Here is an 18,382-nt window from a genome sequence, read left to right as displayed (position 1 = left end):
AGCCAACAAAACAAAGCACAAGAAATGATTCAAACGACTATGAAGTACCAAAAAGTTGGCGGCTTGAAAAGAGCTTTGTAGCACCAAGTGTTTTGGGCTGATAAGACATGAAAGATTCCCAATCCACGCCAAAGAGACAGTTAAATTATCAGCTTGAGTCATTTAGCTCTGCGGGTAACACAGTTGGACATTGAATTGTCCAGTCATTCAGTAAACAATCAGTTCATCATTACAAAACATCAGATTGTCCCATAATGAATACACAAGGGCTGAGACTTTCATTTAGCCTGTGAGCCATCCATTGCAACTGCCATAGGGCCAACTGTGCCAAACGGTCACAGCCTATTTCAGACTGTCAGATGGATAATCAGTCCATTCATTCTTCAATTAGTCAAATTACAGCACATAATCATGCACCCAATGATATTTTGGCGAGTGAGTCAGCATGATTGTCTCTCAACTATTTAAACATGCAAGAGCCAAACACTTCACCGATTAACTACTCATTCATTGTGTCACACGGTAAACTTACGTTTTGCTCTACCAGAGGGTCTTGTTACCAATCCCTTCTTCAATCAGAAAACAGTCTGTTCAACTTGGTGAGATTTTGTATTCAAATGTGATCAAGTCATTAGATTTTTGAGAAAAATATGGCTGCTGGACTCATTACTCCTCACATTAATTATAGGAGACTTACATGGAATTTGCACTTAACTTAATCAATAAATGGGCCTTAAGATTGCAATAAACCTCAAAGAAACATGTGTATTGGGGAAAATACTTCTAATACGGTTCTCGATGGTTAATCTAAGACTTTCTCAAAGATTAATTCAAGATTTCCTCATTTTTAAAGACAATTTACAATAAGTAAAGTTATTATTCTTTTGATTGTGTTTACAACGGATGTTCCACCCTCTACCATCACCCACTGATCAGATCAGTTCTTCCTTTAAATCTAGGTTGCCACGATTCACTACCAGAATTAATGATGGAATATACTATCAGTTGAGCAACACATTTTCATTCCCCATGTCAAATAGTCATTACAAATTCAGAAAGAATACAAGGATGTTCATTGGAGATGCCTTAAAACAATATAGACAACCAATAAGGAGAAAATGTTTGAGAAAAGACAACAAAGATCCATGGCTTTTCCAAAGGGGGTTTAATTCCTTGCACAGGTGGCCTCAACGTAGCCTAAATAGATATTGAAGATTGCTTCTGATGGTGTCATCAGTAGGTGAATGATGACGTAGTATCAAAACAGTTGGAATATATATATATATATATATATATATATATATATATATATATATATATATATATATATATATATATATATATATATATATATATATATATATATATATATATATATATATATATATATATATATATATATATATATATATATATATATATATATATATATATATATATATATATGTGTGTGTGTATGTTCTAAGCCTAGAATGTGGGGAAAGGTTGAACAGTTAAAGGGGGATGAATCTTTTCACAAAGCACAGTAGTTTTAATAGTTTTTGAAGAGTTTCGGGGTGGGGTTGGCAAATCGGTCCTTGGGGGTCACTGCGGGTGCAGGTTTTTTCTCTAACCGATCCAGCAGAAATAGTTTAACTGATCACGTTTCCCCGTAAACAAGAAGCACCTGACTGCAGTCCACTGATTGCACTTGAAGGACACAAGATTGGTGAAAAGGTGTCCTTTATTATGTGTTGGAATGAAAACCTGCACCCACTGCGGCTCTTTTTGGAATAGTTTGCCCACCAATGCAATATACATACTTGTATCATATTTTTCAGTTGCAATATATTGTCTTTGAGAGATCAATGGCCTGAATTGATGTCTTTGTCAATATTGATTTCTAATATGCTGTAAATTCGGTGAAAAGGTATCTTGTTATCGGGTTAGAAAGAAATCCTGCACTCTCTGTGGACCCACCCTAACCCTATTACATTATCATTTTATCCCCACAAAAACAACAAAATCCTCAAATTCTCATTGGAAAAATATGCAGACGGGAAAGGGTCTGTGGTCCCGAGACCACGCATATTCTCTAGTAAAGGGATTGGCAAACCGGCCCTCGAGGGCTGCTGTGGGTGCAGGTTTTTGTTCCAACCGATATATCACAGACATTTTAGCCAATGAGATTTCTGCAGAAAACAAGAAACACCTGACTGCAATCCACTGATTGCACTTGTAGGCCACCAGATTGGTGAAAAGATGCCCTCTCAATGTGTTGGAATGAAAACCCACACCCACTACGGCCTTTTGTGGAATAGTTTGCCCAACCCTGCTCTAGTGGCTAGTGCGCACACATCCACAGATGAATACATACTATTCTATTCTATTCTTTTTTACTTTCAATTTTGTGCAATTTGCAAGATTCATGTATGCTTTATGGTATTTTCTACCAAGTACTGTTTTTTATTCAGTTGCTTCCTAATATGTGCATGCAATAATCATAAATTCATAAGGATAAGGTTAAATATATTAATATAAAAAACATATAATTGGACTTATGTGTCACTGAGTATTTTCAGGTGTGTAAAATGTGAGCTTTGGTGTTGCACTGATGACTAATTTAAGAGGGTTTTATGATAATTGCAGAAAAAATCATTACGTGAAGTATTATAAACATCAAAATTACTTTACGGTTTAATTCAGAACCCAACAAAGCAATTTTGTCTGGGTGTAATGCTGGACCTTCAAAGCTCCTCTAAGAAAAAGTGAAATTCATTGCAGGGAAGTGGACCCTGCAGGCATGATTGAGTAGATTTACAAAATCTATGGAGCTCAGAAATGAAGATGAAGGACGAGTACAGTGGAAACATAAGGCGTCTGTCAAATTAACAAATGATGGCACCTTATACGTGATGCTACCTTGTCAATTACAAGCCATTCAGCCAATGCGAATAGCATGCAGTTCCTCAGTCTCATCAGGCCGATCAGCTGCCAGAGCCTTAGCGGATCTTCGCTGACCACTTCTACGCTGAGCGCAAGTCTGACCAGCCCCAGTAGCTGAAGTAGCCGAAGACTTGTGCTTACACCTGGCCATGCGAACCTCCCTATTTTCTGCGTGCCCCGTAGCTGATATTACCCCTACTAAGTCCACACTCTCAGTGTTAGCCATCTGAGCATGGTCGGGGCTATGTAACAATGATATAGATGCAGAATCTTGAGCTCCTGCCGAGGTGGAACCCTTGCCACCCCTTCTGAAGGCATAAGATTATTCAGAATCTTGAGCTCCCGCTGAGGTAGAAGCCTCGCCAACATTTTGGGATGCAGACGATTTGGATGCCATCTTGTTGCGCTTCACTTGTTTACGCCTTTCCCAACACGATCCGAAATGGGAACTCTTTTTTTGGCATAATTGGTGAAAATGACAGTAACTTATGTAAAGTGTGAAAAAAGGAATGTATAATATATACAGAAGCAGGAGTATTCCTTATAGGAATAAGTATGGAAAGTGACGTTTCATTTCAAAAGAAAGGCTGACAAATGTTACCTATTTAAGCAATGTTTGGGTGTTATATTTGGTAAAACAATGTGAACTAAAGTGAAAATATGACAAAAATAAATACTCACAAAATAGTGGTGCTGTTGCGTAGTTCATGCAACTAACTTAAACCACCACAAAAGAGCAGCAAGCTAACATATTTCAGGTCAGGCAGGCTCATCAATAATACTTGCAAATGCACAAAGCTTGAGTTTACACACTAAGAGAAGGTAAAGAAATGCAATGACTTGTCTATTAGGATTCGGCAGCCGTTTCTGGTCATCCTAATGTCAACGCTCTATGATGCATGGGCTTGATCCAACAGCCGTTTCTGGCCACCATAATGTCAACTCTCTATGATGCAGGGTTTGGACAAAAGTAGCGTGAGAATGATAACATAAAACATCCACGCATCCATAAATCACACTTTATCTATTCCTACTCCCCGAAACCCTTTTTTTCCCTGTCGTGACGGAAAGACTCGGCGAGACACGGTGGTGCTAGATGCGCTGACCCAAGACGCCTTTCCACGTCATTTACAAATTTTCCGCCAGCGAGTTTCTAGGTACACACACGCACACACACTGACATACACAGACACACACACACTGACACACACACAGACACACACACACATCCCTTCGTACATCACGCTTTAGATTAGAGAATATATAAACCGTGATTTATGGATGGGTGGATGTTTTATAACTCCCGTCACGTCAGAAAAAAGTGTTTCCCAGGGAGCACCAAGAAACTCGCTGGCAGACCAATCAGCCATGCGGTGCGTATATGGTACATCATGTAAACAACGATTCATACATCAGCTCTTTCAGCTGTAACAAATATAAGTTGGGTTTACACACATAGAGAAGGTGAATAAGTTCAAATCACATCTATAAGGATCCGACAGCTGTTTCTGGCCACCATACAAAATTTCAACTCTCTAAGTTTCACAGTTTGGACAAACGTAGCGAGAGAATCTTAACATACACACATACATACACACTCATAGACCCATAAATCACGCTTTGTAAGTATTATAGAAAAATACTTTGATCTGACGAGAATGGAGAGCCTTCGGGTTCATGATATTCTAGAAGACCCGCCTACCACTAAAATATACATAACTTGGAATCCAAATATGTTTAGTCCTGTAATGAGTTTACGGAGTCCGAGTAGAATATGCAAACTCCCCCCAGGAAAGTCCAGAACTGGGGTCAAATCCTCAATCTCATAACTATTGGTCAGACGCACTAACCAATTTTAGCACTAGGCCGCCCCACAATTTTGTTTATTTTTATTGGGGTAACCTGGTGAATGACTGTTTAGCACGTCGGCCTCAGAGTGGGAGATCTGGGTTCAAATCCAGGTCGGACCACCTGTGTGGAGTTTGCATGTTCACCCCGGGCCTGGTTTTCTCTGGAACCTCCGATTTGCTCCCACGTTCCAAAAACATGCATGGCAGGGTGATTGGACGCTCTAAATTGCCCCGAGGCAGGAGTGTGAGCGTGAATGGTTGTTTCTCTCCTTGTGTCCTGCAATTGGCTGGCCACCAATTCAGGGTGTCCCCTGCCTCTGGCCTGAAGTCAGCTGGGATAGGCTCCAGCACCCCCCGCAATCCTAGTGTGGACTAAGAGATTCAGAAAATGAGATTATTTTCGGCTGTATTTGACTGTTTTTGTTTCTTTTGCTGCCATATCAATTACTTTGCACTGTAAATAGTTGAGTGCAAAACTGTAGTTCACACCACTGCCAAATGCTTCATGAACCAAAAGTGAGAACAAAATACGATGCTTCATATTTCCTTTCTACATCTGTTTGTTTACAGGCAGACTCCTTGCCATTGATACGTCAAAGATTGGGGAAAAATGCCTATAACTTCATCAAAATTTTCAAAATTTAAACTGCAATGTGACTGAATGGTCTCCACAGTCAAAATTATTGTTGTACTGTGCTTATAATGGTACTCCACAGTCAAAATTATTGTTGTACTGTGCTTATAATGGCCAGCACATTACAGAATACTGTAATACTTTCTAGGGCAAGGGTGTCAGAATCGGGTTGGTTCGCGGGCCGCTTTAACTTGATGTCATGTGGCCCATACCATTTTAGATAAAATATTTAGGTTTTTTTTTATATAAATGGATTAAAAGAACTGGATTAAAGTGAATACTTAGTTTTTTCTAGATCTAAAACAACGTTTATTTTAGATTTTTTATATATATTTGTAGATTTTACAAAACTAAAACCACAAAAAATTGATTAAAAAATTACAATTATTGATTTAAAAGGGGGAAAATCAGGAAATATAATATACATCTATACTCTTCATTTTAATTTGATCCTAAAACAGAAAGTTGGCACTCATGATTTACTTTCCCAGGCCGCACAATATGATGCGGCGGGCCAGATTTGGCCCCCGGGCCGCCACTTTGACACCGGTTCTAGGTTATGGAATACTGTTCATTGAAGGCCAGTTGACCCAAAATGAATGGCAAAATACATGCCAATGAAAAAAAATACACAACTTAAATGAAGAGTTTTTGAGATGCTCAGTCTATTATAGTCTTGTTTCTCTCTTGAAAGGCCAGAGACAGGGAGGTGAGTTGAAGTGAGCTGCTGTGTCTTCAGAGTCGCAGGTGAGGCTTCTTTTTCACCAGAGGCTGCAAAGAGGAGGAGGTGGCTGAGCTAAAGTTAGCCAGTGTCTGTTTAGGTATCCATCCACAGAGAGGTATGGAGGAGTCATGGGAGGAATCATGATGAAAAAAACAATGGGACAAGTGGAGTCAGGGAAGAAAAGAGGAACAGACGTATTTGGGGAGGAAATGGAAAGACATTGAAAAGACTAAACTGTGTTCCCTGCCCTTGCAAAGCTTTTTAGACAACATTCTGAAAGACTGAGACAAATTATAGTAAAATACAGTAACAGTTCACACCCACCAGACAATTTGGTATCTAGAGTATTCTGCATAACTCAAGACCTCTATGAAAATGCATGGTTTATGATCCTCACTAAGGGCTTGTTTGCACAGTGACACGCCGACCAAATAAACAGAAAACGACCAATTAGAAGTTTTCATATGCACGACACCACAAATCTTCATAAAAAAAAACGATGTAGTACTCATGCCATGCAGTCGGGGGCAGTGCAGTTTTACAACACCATAACCGATACACGCACTTGCTCAGCTTCGGTGACCTGTCAATACAACTGACCTTGTTTTTTTTTAACATTTATAGCTGCCAAATAGTAAATGCAGCCTGGCAGGTTTCTGTTTAGATGTGCTGACGCAAAGTTAGAATGAATATTTTGCGTTACACTGGACTATTAGTGTTAGTGTCACGTCCACTGAGACCCATGCTAATCTCACTGCACAAATCCAAGCAGAACAACTGAGTTGTTTGTTAAATCGCTAGTTGTTAAAACAGTGGAATCTTTGTATTAAATTGGTATTGAAGAGTTTGTGTAGTTGTGCAAAGCAGAATAAAATAAGAGTTGCAACATTGTGGATACAACGCAATCATATAGATTGCAAAATAAATATAAATAAATACATTGCAACAGAAACAATAAACAGACGATTTTTTTTTGCATTTCAATAATAACTCTATAGCTATTCAAAACTTCAGTCTCAGATGTAGTCCTTCTATATTGTCTTCCCACTCAGTTTACAGAAGTGGACATTTCAACAGAAAAGCAACCACTTTTGATAGTAAAAGAAAACATGTAATTCAAAGAGTGTAGATTGGCCTTTAGTTTAATTTTACACAACAGAATAATCTTCACATTGAAATCAACTAGCTTGGCATACTAACTGATCAGTGCCACATTTCTAGGGTTGAGGGGACGATCCCAGGTGGGTCCTCACTGTGTGGACTTTGCATGTTCTCCCAATTCAGGGTGTCAATTGCCTGGAGCTAAAAGTTAGCTGGGATAGACTCCAGACTCGCCACAACGCTTGTGAGGATAAGCCATAAGGAAAAAAATGAATGAATGAATTTCAATATGGACACACTACATTATTGAAATAAAATCCAGTGTACCGAGGAAATGTACACAAACAAAATTAGAACCAAATTACTTCGGGCTCAAACATAAAAATATACAATACAATTACGATGTTGTGTGATGCTGATGTCGAAAACATGGGGGCAAAATGACTCATGTTCAGTATGACAGAGCAGAAGTTAATTGTTGAATTGTTTTTTAATAATATGGGGAGTTTCATTCCTTTTTATTTCCAAGTGCTCGGTGTCCACTCACGCGTTATAAACCAATCAAATATGCCTCAAACTTATTCGAAAACACGCACAAAGAAAAATGGTAGGTTGCACAGTCAGCACGCTGAGAAAAAAACGAATCCCAGGACCATCGTTTCTACAGGCAATGGTTACAACTAATCTGATTAGTGACAACCGCTACTTAGCATGGACAAGCGCTTTTTCCCAGTCACCCTCTGCTCGGTTCTGATCCTGGCCGATTCAGGTGAATATCAAACATTTGTGAAAGTGATCGGGTGGCATCAAATACTCCTCACCGTTCTACGAGAAAATCGTCATGGTTCAGAGGAGATCTTGGAACACTCACATTAGCAGAATGGCCTACTTGACATTCACAGAGGGAATTGTAAATAGCCTTGTTTTATGTTATGTTAAATCATGACGGCAAAATATTCAACACCTGTCATTCTGATCTTATGCAATTTTATATTACTGCAACCACAACTAAAATAATAGACGTTCCTGGGTGATTAAATCTCTCACAGTATCAATCAAAATAAACAACTTTTTATCTTTCATTTGTATGTGATTGTCAGCTTTAACTTTTGTCATTCAAGAGTAACATCCAATGCACCGAAATTAGAGAGACTTTAGAGTTGCATTCCCTTGCATTTAATTTTGACAAATTGAACAGGAGTTATTTAGTGGAAAGAGTGGTCACTTTAAATTGGTCACAGGTGGATGATGTAAAATTACTTACACAAACACTCGCCGCTATCCTTTTTCTTAGATTGACACTGTGGCATTATTACTTAATTTTCAGTGAGGTGGCATGTAAAAAATCATTAGAAGAGACCAAATCGAGGTCACATCTAAATGGCGATTGGAGATGAGTTTAAGATTTGCCTATTAATGAGACATTAGTATAATCAAGTATCACTCCCTTGTGGCCATGCTTAGAGGGTCCACTTAAATTTGTTCTGAGTTTTCTGAGGCATGAATACAAATTTGCTGCAGGACATGTACTCTCGTCACCCTCTATTAAACTGGATTTAGACCACATAATTCAAGTGACTAAATTGTAAAAATGTATATTCTGTTATTTTAATTAAGGAACAACAAATGTGGAGGGACAATTTATTTGAGAGGTTTATGTCAGCAGATATTTCATCTTTACAGGAGATTATTTTTTATTATGTGCTAATTTTTATTATTTATAGTTTGTAAATTATACAGGTAAAATTCAGATGTGACATGTCAGACTATATAGCGTAAGTGAGCAGGAGCAATATGGTACAGTATATTAGAGGGCTGTAGGTCATTATACTTTTTCTAAACCGCTTTATCCACACTAGGGTCGCGGGGGTGCTGGAGCCTATCGCAGCTTACTTCGGGCCAGAGGCGGGGGACACCCCGAATCGGTGGCCAGATGATCACAGGGCACGAGGAGACCATTCACTCACACTCTTACCTGCGGGCAATTTAGAGTGTCCAATCAACCTACCATGTATGTTTTGGGAATGTGGGAGGAAAATGGAGTACCTGGAGAAAACCCACGCAGGCCCAGGGAGAACATGCAAACTCCACAAAGGTGGACTGACCTGGATGTGAACCCAGGACCCCAAAGTTGTGAGGTTGACGTGTGAACCACTCAAGCCGTCGGGACGTAAGTCATGAAACTCTGTTACAAAAATAATTATAGATGGTAGTCAGTAAGCTCTGGTAGTCAGAGACCCTAAGGTTAACCTCAGTATAACAACTTGAAAAGTGTGTTTGAGTTTAGGGAGGTCATCTCGTGACAATAAAACTGAATACAGCCTTATTATTTTAATGGTTCTTCACTTTGGTTATACTGCCATTATGTATGAACAGTTGTGCTGTGTACATTTTTGAGATATGTGGATGCACATTGATTACGTGTTTCATTGGATTCAAATAGAGTGAAATTGGGTTTTTGTTCAATTGGATTTAGGCATTGTAAATACAGCTATTCAAGCAAATATTCCATTGCCATTATTGTGTAGTATAGTATTACAAAGTAAGGCAAACTGTAGATATGATAGGTTGGTTACAAAAAACAATAGAAATACTAGATACATGGACACTGACCCACCACACGGAAAAAAAATAGCAGCCTTATACGTAGGAAGTAAAAACAGTTAGTTAGAACATTACCATGATTGTTGTCACAATTACAGTGCGGTTCTCCATTGCAGAGCTGTCATTGGACAAAGAATTTTCATTCTGCACCAAGACAAGTTTATCGATGTCATTCCAGTAACCAATCTGAACGAATGGAGAAGAGTAACAAAAAAGAAATCAGTCAATTAGTCTGTTTATATATATATATATATATATATATATATATATATATATATATATATATATATATATATATATATATATATATATATATATATATATATATATATATATATATATATATATATATATATATATATATATATATATATATATATATATATATATATATATATATATATATATATATATATATTAGTGCTCAACACCTTTGAAAACAAAAGTTAAAATAATGATGAATGAGACAAACACTAAACTATAAAGAATATCTTGCTGTGCTATGTAAAAAATGGCATGCCAGAAAATGTTCACATTTTCAGGGACACAGTTAAATCATGTTTGGGAACAGCACATTTTATTCCTTGTATGTTCTGTAAGTTTTATTGACTGGATATTAATCTCGAGTTGAATATCCACTGGTATCTTAATATATTGATGTGCCAAACATTTGAAATAATTGATTGAAATATGTTTCTAATTGTGTTTGAAAATGCAACTTTCTCCTAGAGGGGCAGGGAATCAAAATCAGATTTTTTTCCAGGTCCAAAAGGCAAAAAAATGTGCAATGCAATAAAATAAATAAATTTTAAAGGCCAAGAGATAACATGCAAAGTATCCAATTACTTGTCAACATTGTCAACACAGCATGGGTGAATTTTCAATTTTGTTCTTTGCCAAGTGTGACCTTGAATGCTTGCCAGATTTGAAATTTTGACTTTTGTTAGAGAGAACATCAACATTTTTCATTTTTTTTTTGTTAATCCCTGCTACTTCTCTTTTACTTTTCTCTAACACCAGAAGCCAGGAGTGGCGAAAATGTGGCTCCCGGCCAAAATGAATGCGGCTGTTTGTTTCTTATATTTTGTATATACTGTGGCTCTTTGCCTCGTTTCATGTTTCTCTTATTTTTATTCTCCCTTGAAACACACACAAATTCACCAGGGCCCTTTAAAAACAAATAATAAAATATATTTTAAAACATTTATTTGTCAGATAGAATTTGTGATGCTGCTTCTAACATAGGTTGTGGTGTATATCACACTTTAAAATTCTGGCTCTGTCTAACTTGTTTGCCACCGATGCCAAGAGTCATCTCATACTATGAAGCTGTTTACAAATAAATATATAAATAAATAAATAGTTAATTTTCTTACTATTAAAGAAGCCTACCTTGCGCGGTCCATTGCTCTTGAGCTCAAACACATCCATGGTGTAGTTAATTCTTCGGCCAAAATGATCAAATTGTACATTGCCAGTCAAGCCCTGAATGCGCACCTGGATATTTAGAAAAAAAAATTGCAGAGCTAGAAAGTCAAATTAGACAATGCACTAGTGTAGAATTTCTTCACATTATTTAGTGGTGGTTAATAAAACAGTCCGTATTCAAAGAGCTGAGATTTTACATTATTGTACATAGAGAGAAATAAATGCACTTTTAGAAAAAAACATTTAGCAAATACTATGAGGAAAAAGGCATAGTACCATTTCAATCAGTAAAAGAACCCCCCAACGACTTAACTAAGTACCTGTTTAAGTGCCCGTTCCATATCTATTCCTTGATTCCAGGGGGCCGCAGGATTGGCCAAGCAGTCTCCAGCATTTCCACGTCGACTTATATCAATTTTCTGACGACGAAGTGTGCGGAAGGCTTCCGCCATCACAAGCACACCATCATACGTTAAAGATGAAATATACTAAAGATCGGATGAGAAAAAAAGGAAATTGATGTATTACAATTGCTTTAGATCAGACCTGGGCAATTTATTCCACAAAGAGCCGCAATTGTGGCAGGTTTTCGTTCCAACCCATAAGAGGAAACATTTCCACCAATCTGGTATGTTAGAAGTGCAATCATTGGATTGCAGTCAGGTGCTTCTTATTTCAGCAGAAATCTAATTTGTTAAACTGTCTATGCTGGATCAGTTGGAACAAAAACCTGCACCCACAGTGGCCCTCGAGGACCGGATTGCCCGGGTCTGCTTTAGACCTTTCATCTAAAGCAGGGGTGCTCAAACCTTTTTGCTCAAAGATCTACTTTTCAAGGAGCCAACTTTACGCGATTTACCCGGGGTCCCTGACAATGCTGACCAGTTATGTATGCTGGTGATATACCTGATGCAACCAGGATTCAAAATAGTGTAGGCAGATAGTAATCGTGCTTGGACTGGCGATGGCGCTGTTTCCGCGTTCACGTCCCAAATAAAATACTCCGAATCCAATCCCTGGATCAAATCTTACAGTCATGTGATCTAACAATAGTACCTCAGCGATCTACTACATGTACTAAACTCCACACAGGTGGACCGACCAGGATTTGTACTTAGGAACCCAGAACTCTGAGGTCAAAGCACTAACCACTCATGCGCCGGGCCGCCCATTTGTTGATTCTTCATAAAAAAAAATTTATATCTTCATGTTTGAAGCCTAGATTATGGTGAAAAGATGATCATTTCAATGGGGCCAAATACTTTCGCAAGGCACTTTACCTATTGCATACTATTACGTATTGTATTTTTATTGTATGTTGTCTTCAAAGTTAAGCTTTCTTCCCCATTTTGCTTTCTTATAAATGTAGAGGCTCGTGGCTGATGGCCTATAAATTGCCCAGATGGTGGCTCTATAGGTTGAATGACTGGCCCTACCCTACCGGTCCATTCTGCTTGGAGGCATTTATGGGCATTTTTGGAGCACAAAGTATGGTACCAGTCATAGGAGAAAATAAATTACACCACTATCCACTGCTCATGTAACTACATTACTATTGTTTTACGATGACGCAAAATATGGCTCCAACGTGGCTCCAACGTGGCTCCTTCTTGATGGAAAACAAAACCATTTTTTGGGAGGCACAAGATTCAAACCAACAAAGCATGAGCCCTAGCGGTGAGCAGGCAACCTTATTCTTTTGTGGCAAAGCGGTACTAGTAGGTTTTAATCCTTTTTGTTTGAAATACATTTATGATAGAAAAAAATGTTTTGGGGAAACCGGAACTTGTAGACAGAGGTTGATGCCTAAGTTTTGAAGGAGTTGCAATCGTGCTGAACAGTCATTGTTTAGCTGGAAGGGCAGCCAGACCTTGGATATTTTTTTTGTATCTGGAGGCACTCATATTACTGTAACTCTACAAGACTTATTTAGTCATAATTTGAATCAATTTCTAATTCACTCTATAAAAAATGTGTTGCAGATGTGAAGCAACAAAGGTACAAAGTTGAAGGTTGTTTGAATATTTGTGTATTTAAGTACAGGTGGGGATGGACATGTGACTATTACACATTACAAATGAAGGATGGTGTCAATTCTCAAATAGCAACTAATCTTTATGAAGCACAATCGTGTAGAAAAATTCATTGAAAGGGTTAAATTATGTAAAATCATATGAGAGAAGGTGGTTTCTTTGAAGATTTACAAAATAAATATGTATTTATTCAAAATTATTATGTACATCTCCATCAAATCCTTTCTTAGTACTACCAAAGAGCATTAGAGATGGGTAAGGTCTGTTGCACTCTAAAAAAAATACAGAGCTCATACATTGGTCTGATATCTGCAATAAGATGAGAAATTGATATGAATTAATTTTTAAAAATCTGTAAATATACACTGATTAGGGATATGGATTCATACAATACTAATTTTGAAATGGCAACTATTTTTCCCATGGATGGTAATGGCCATCCACATGTACAGTCATGGCAAAAAGCTTTGAGAATGACACAAATGTTAGATTTTCACAAAGTCTGTTCCTGCAGGGTTTTTAGATATTTGCCAGAGGTTTCTATGGTATGCTGACAAAATTACAATGACTCTTAGATTACAATAAATTAAGTCTGCATGTATTAATAACCTCTATTATTACGCAAATATGTTTTATGATGGCTATTATTTTTTCATTTATACTTAAATAAAAGGCTTGAGAATATTTTATTGTAAAATAAAATATTTTTTCAAACAGTAATAATATGAAAATAATCCTTGAATAAAGGCAGCTCATTAAATTATGTAACAATTCTACCAATGAAGAATGGCACTTTGTAAGTGTGCAAAAAATTCCAGCATGTATTTATATTTTGTCCATCGTACACATGTTGGGTATGTCTATTCATCAAAGCCATACATAACGACATCTTCATTATGATACTGAATGTGCAAACTGAAGGTCATTAATACAGCTAATAAGGATTCATCCGCTGAATCCGAGAATGATGATGAGCCAATTAACGCCACAGTTTGGCGGAACAATCAGATGCCAATAATGAAGAATATCATCATCAATATGGACTCAAGTCAAATATAACTTGTCATCTCATTAGAGCCATTACTTTGCATTTGTAAATATGTGGTTATTTTCAGGAGGACTATAAAATAGTTTGAACGTCAGCCAAAGTGGGACAAAGACCTTGATTGCTCGGGATTAGTACCAGGATAATGTGGATAACTGAACATGAAGTGCATGGTAACAAAAAAAAAAAAACAGATGTATGACTTTAATTCACAACTCAATAAATGTTAAAAGGAAAGATAGAGGACACTTATTAAAAATAAAAAGGAAAGTTGAATTTATATAACTGTTAATTGACTCATAAGAGAAATGAATGTGCTTTTGCAGATAATTTGCAAGACAAAGAAGGAGAAAAAGCTGGGATCAATTGAAAAAGAAATAGAATCTGCAGCAAAACCTCTCTGTTTACATTGATTAAGCTCCTACTTGAGATTATTCCTGCTGTTGTTTGAATTGAAAAATGCACAAACAAAGTCAATGTGTAGGACATTCTTTCAAAAGTCTGATTTAGGAAAAAAGCCTCAATATCATCACGCCATATTGTTTTTTGTACAACATAACACTATATTTGACTATGGATTGATAAAGTGTCATAAGATTCACAATTATCACATGGCACTATCATTAATATTAATGAATTGATATGACATAGATGTCATCCAATAAATTATGTCACTTTTTGAATTATTGTCATGAAAAGTTGCATCACGACAACATTATATATGATTTATGCAACTTTTGATGCAAAGTTCACATTCTTTAACTTGTTTCTGTCATGACCACTCTGTAAAAGCCATGACAAGTAGTCATGATGTACTCAGATGAAACAAAAATCGAGCTGTTTGGCCACAATGCCCAGCAATATGTTTGGAGGAGAAAAGGTGAGGCCTTTAACCCCAAGTACACCATGCCTGCCGTCAAGCACGATGGTGGTATTATTATGCTGTGGGGCTGTTTTGCTGCTAATGGAACTGGTGCTTTACAGAGAGTATATGAGACAATGAAGAAGGAGGATTACCTTCAAATTCCTTCAAAATTAAAGATAACCTAAGTAATCAACGGCAAGATTGGGTCTTGGGCACAGTTTGTGTTCCAACAGGACAATGAACCCAAACACACATCAAAAGTGGTAATGCAATGGATAAATCAAGCCAGAATTAAGGTTTTCAGGTGGCCTTCCCAAAGTCCTGACTTAAACCCCATTGAGAACTGCTGAAGAAACAAGTCCATATCAGAAAGCCATCAAATTTAACTGAACGCCACCAATTCTGTGAAGAGGAGTGGTCAAATATTCATTGGATGGCTACCAAAAGCGCCCAATTGAAGTGAAAATGGCCAAGGGACATGTTACTAAATATTTGCGCTGCTATAGTTGTATTTTTGACACAGCAGATTTGGTCACTTTTCTGTTAACCCATAATAAAGTCATAAAAGAACCAAACTTCGTGAATTATTTTTTTTGTGACAACGAAGTATCTGTTCCAATCACTCTCTCAGAGAAAAATTAGAGTTGTAGAAATAACTGGAAACTCAAGAGAGCCATGACATTATGTTCTTCACAAATGTATATAAATTTTGACCACAACTGTAAGTCTGAGTAGGAGGTTGCTGTTGTAATAGCCACGTATTTCTATTTTGTAGAGGGTGAAATATTTCTTACCTTGGGTGGGCTTTCTGATCCGGGATATTCTCTCTGATCTAGTTTGTTCCATCGCTGCATCAGTTTAATAACAAGGGACTTGCTGTAGTCCACAAGCTGAAAACCAGTCACGTTGGCGCCACCGTGCATGAACCTTTCTAGAGAAATGTCTTTAAACCCCTGCAACGGAGGAGAATAAAACAGGGAAGACATTATGATCCATTCCCTGAGTAATATAAGAGCTCTTGTGCCAGCTAATCATAGTTATCACTCTCTCACAGATGATTGACACTATTATCCTTAATTAATATGGTGCCTCTATTGCTTCTTCACACTATTTCACGCAGAGCAATTCTGTGCAGTAAAGAGATGAAATGAGGTGGAGTAAAAGGTAGAAACATGTCTGCATGATCCATGACTGATGAAAAGTAATTGGTAAAAGTGCTGGGAGGATTTTCCTGCTTGACCTGTTCATAGTCCTAGCAGGAATGACTGAGAGATCAAATCAGGCCTGTTGAATTGACTTGTCAAAGAGATAAAATGCAGCATATTATGAATCAATATTGACAAGGACATCTGTTTAGGCCATTGATCTCCCACCGACAATATATTGCAAACGAAAAACATGATGCAAGTACAGTATAATGCAGGGGTGGGCAAGCTATACCATAAAAAGTGGCAGTGGGTGTGGATTTCTGTTACCCTGAAAGTGCAATCAGTGGATTGCAGTCAGGTGCTTCTGGTTTTCTGCAGACATATCTTTGGCTAAAGTGACTGTGCCGTATCGGTTTGAACCTGCATCCACAGTGGCCCTCAAGGAGTGCTTTGCTCACCCCTGATATAATGCCAGCAAGGGATTTAAGATGTCTTACCATGTTTGCTATGATGTAGTGGTAGCCTTTTATGTGTTTTCCCACACTGACGGCCTGAAGAAAGATTAACAAAAATGCAATCAGTAACAATTTTAAAAATTCTCGAAAATGCTTGGCAAAATAATTCTGGTTGAGAAAATATGCTGTTAAATGTTGCACTACACCTTCTGTGTGCAAAACATAGTAAAGTACTCCTATGAAAACTCACTGTTACAATAAGCTCGGTTGTGAAACAAAGTTGGACCCAAATGGAGGGAAGCAGGGAATGGACGAGTGCGTGGAGTGCTCTAACAAAACTTTAATACTTAAGGCAGGAATCTTTAGAAAACAACAAATACTTCAAAATCAAATAACAAAATCAAACCTGACAGAAGACAAGGGGAAACGAGAAACATGGCAGGGCAACCTGATTTGATGCAAACAAATCAGACTAACACACAGGGTAAAAATAGACAGGGCTGGCCGGTCCAGGCCCTGAGAAGTCTTCAAGCTGGCCGGTTTGGTCCCTGATAAAGTGGCCACGCGCCTCGCTCTGAACGGAGTCCTGAACACAAGAAAGGTTGCCGACCGCCTTACACAGAACAGGTGACGGGTCACGGCTGGACATATGAGGGGTTGCCGGCCGCCCTGTCCTGGTCGCTTGAAGAGCCGCCCCGCCCTGGTGGCTTGAAGGTTCGCCAGTTGCCCAGTCCTGGTCGCTTGAAGGTTCGCCGGTTGCCCAGTCCTGGTCGCTTGAAGAGATGCCGGCCGCCCCATCATGGTCGCTTGAAGGGCCGCCGGCCCCCAATCCTGGTCACTTGAAGGCCCGCAAGCCTCCCTTCCTAGTTGCTCTAAGGCTCGCCGGCAGCCCCGTCCTGTGAGCGTGAAGGCTCGCCGGCAGCCCCGTCCTGTGAGCGTGAGGGCACGCCGGATGCCTCGTCCTATGAACATTATTGGTCGCAACGATCATGGCCACTGTCTGGGAGCATGCTCGAGCATGCGGCGTCAGCACTGGCGCTAGGGCACGCGGCATCGGCACGGCCCTCTCCGGCACGCAGTGTCGACACAGGAGCCCGAGCACGCGGCGTCGGCGCGGGAGCCCGAGCACATGTCGTCAATATGGGTGCATGATTATGGGGGTAAAGGAGTCTGTCCCAGCGAGCGGGGAGCCTGAACCTGGACCGGTGAGCAAAAGGCAGGGAGAGGATCTGGCGAAGGGCTAGCCGACTCGGGGGTTCTAGCGTTGAGCCATTCCTTCCTCCTCCGGGAAGATGGCGTAGCCTGACTGTCGTCCTCCTCCATGACACGGGAAGAGTTCTGCCGTGACTGGTAAATTGAGGTAATACTTTGTTTGATTTCTTTTTATTTCTTTTTTAGCAGCAAGTATTTTGAGAATAATGTCAAATATCATGCAAACTTTCTACTATTAAAAAAAAAAAAAAATTAAAACATTTTGTGGCGGCCTGGCATCATGAGTGGTTAGCACATCTGCCCCATAGCTCTGGAGTCAGTCCACCTGGGTGGAGTTTGCATGTTCGCCTGCGTGGCT

General features: G+C 38.8%; 1 protein-coding gene across 10 annotated transcripts in view; it reads right to left on the bottom strand.

Annotated features, from left to right (window-relative positions):
* Positions 1 to 18,382, bottom strand: part of gria4a (glutamate receptor, ionotropic, AMPA 4a) — a 117,444-nt gene that overhangs the window by 48,030 nt on the left and 51,032 nt on the right. For 9 of the 10 annotated variants that reach the window (XR_013327039.1, XR_013327038.1, XR_013327040.1 and 6 more), the window contains exons 6-10: positions 16,855 to 16,908; positions 16,004 to 16,162; positions 11,587 to 11,754; positions 11,231 to 11,335; positions 9,914 to 10,024 (exon numbers count right to left, since the gene is read on the bottom strand). Coding sequence is in view for 7 of the 10 variants with exons in the window: in XM_077721976.1 (XP_077578102.1) it covers positions 9,914 to 10,024; positions 11,231 to 11,335; positions 11,587 to 11,754; positions 16,004 to 16,162; positions 16,855 to 16,908 (597 nt within the window). In the remaining 3 variants the exon portion in view is untranslated. Of the gene's footprint in view, positions 1 to 5,815; positions 6,181 to 9,913; positions 10,025 to 11,230; positions 11,336 to 11,586; positions 11,755 to 16,003; positions 16,163 to 16,854; positions 16,909 to 18,382 lie in introns of those variants that run through there. The other variant, XM_077721983.1, reaches the window with a different exon arrangement.

This window comes from Stigmatopora nigra, chromosome 8 (genome assembly GCF_051989575.1).
Source record: "Stigmatopora nigra isolate UIUO_SnigA chromosome 8, RoL_Snig_1.1, whole genome shotgun sequence".
In the NCBI taxonomy this organism is placed as follows: domain Eukaryota; kingdom Metazoa; phylum Chordata; class Actinopteri; order Syngnathiformes; family Syngnathidae; genus Stigmatopora; species Stigmatopora nigra.
The sequence above is the reverse complement of the archived record's forward strand: the minus strand, read 5'-3'. Positions and strand labels throughout refer to the sequence as shown.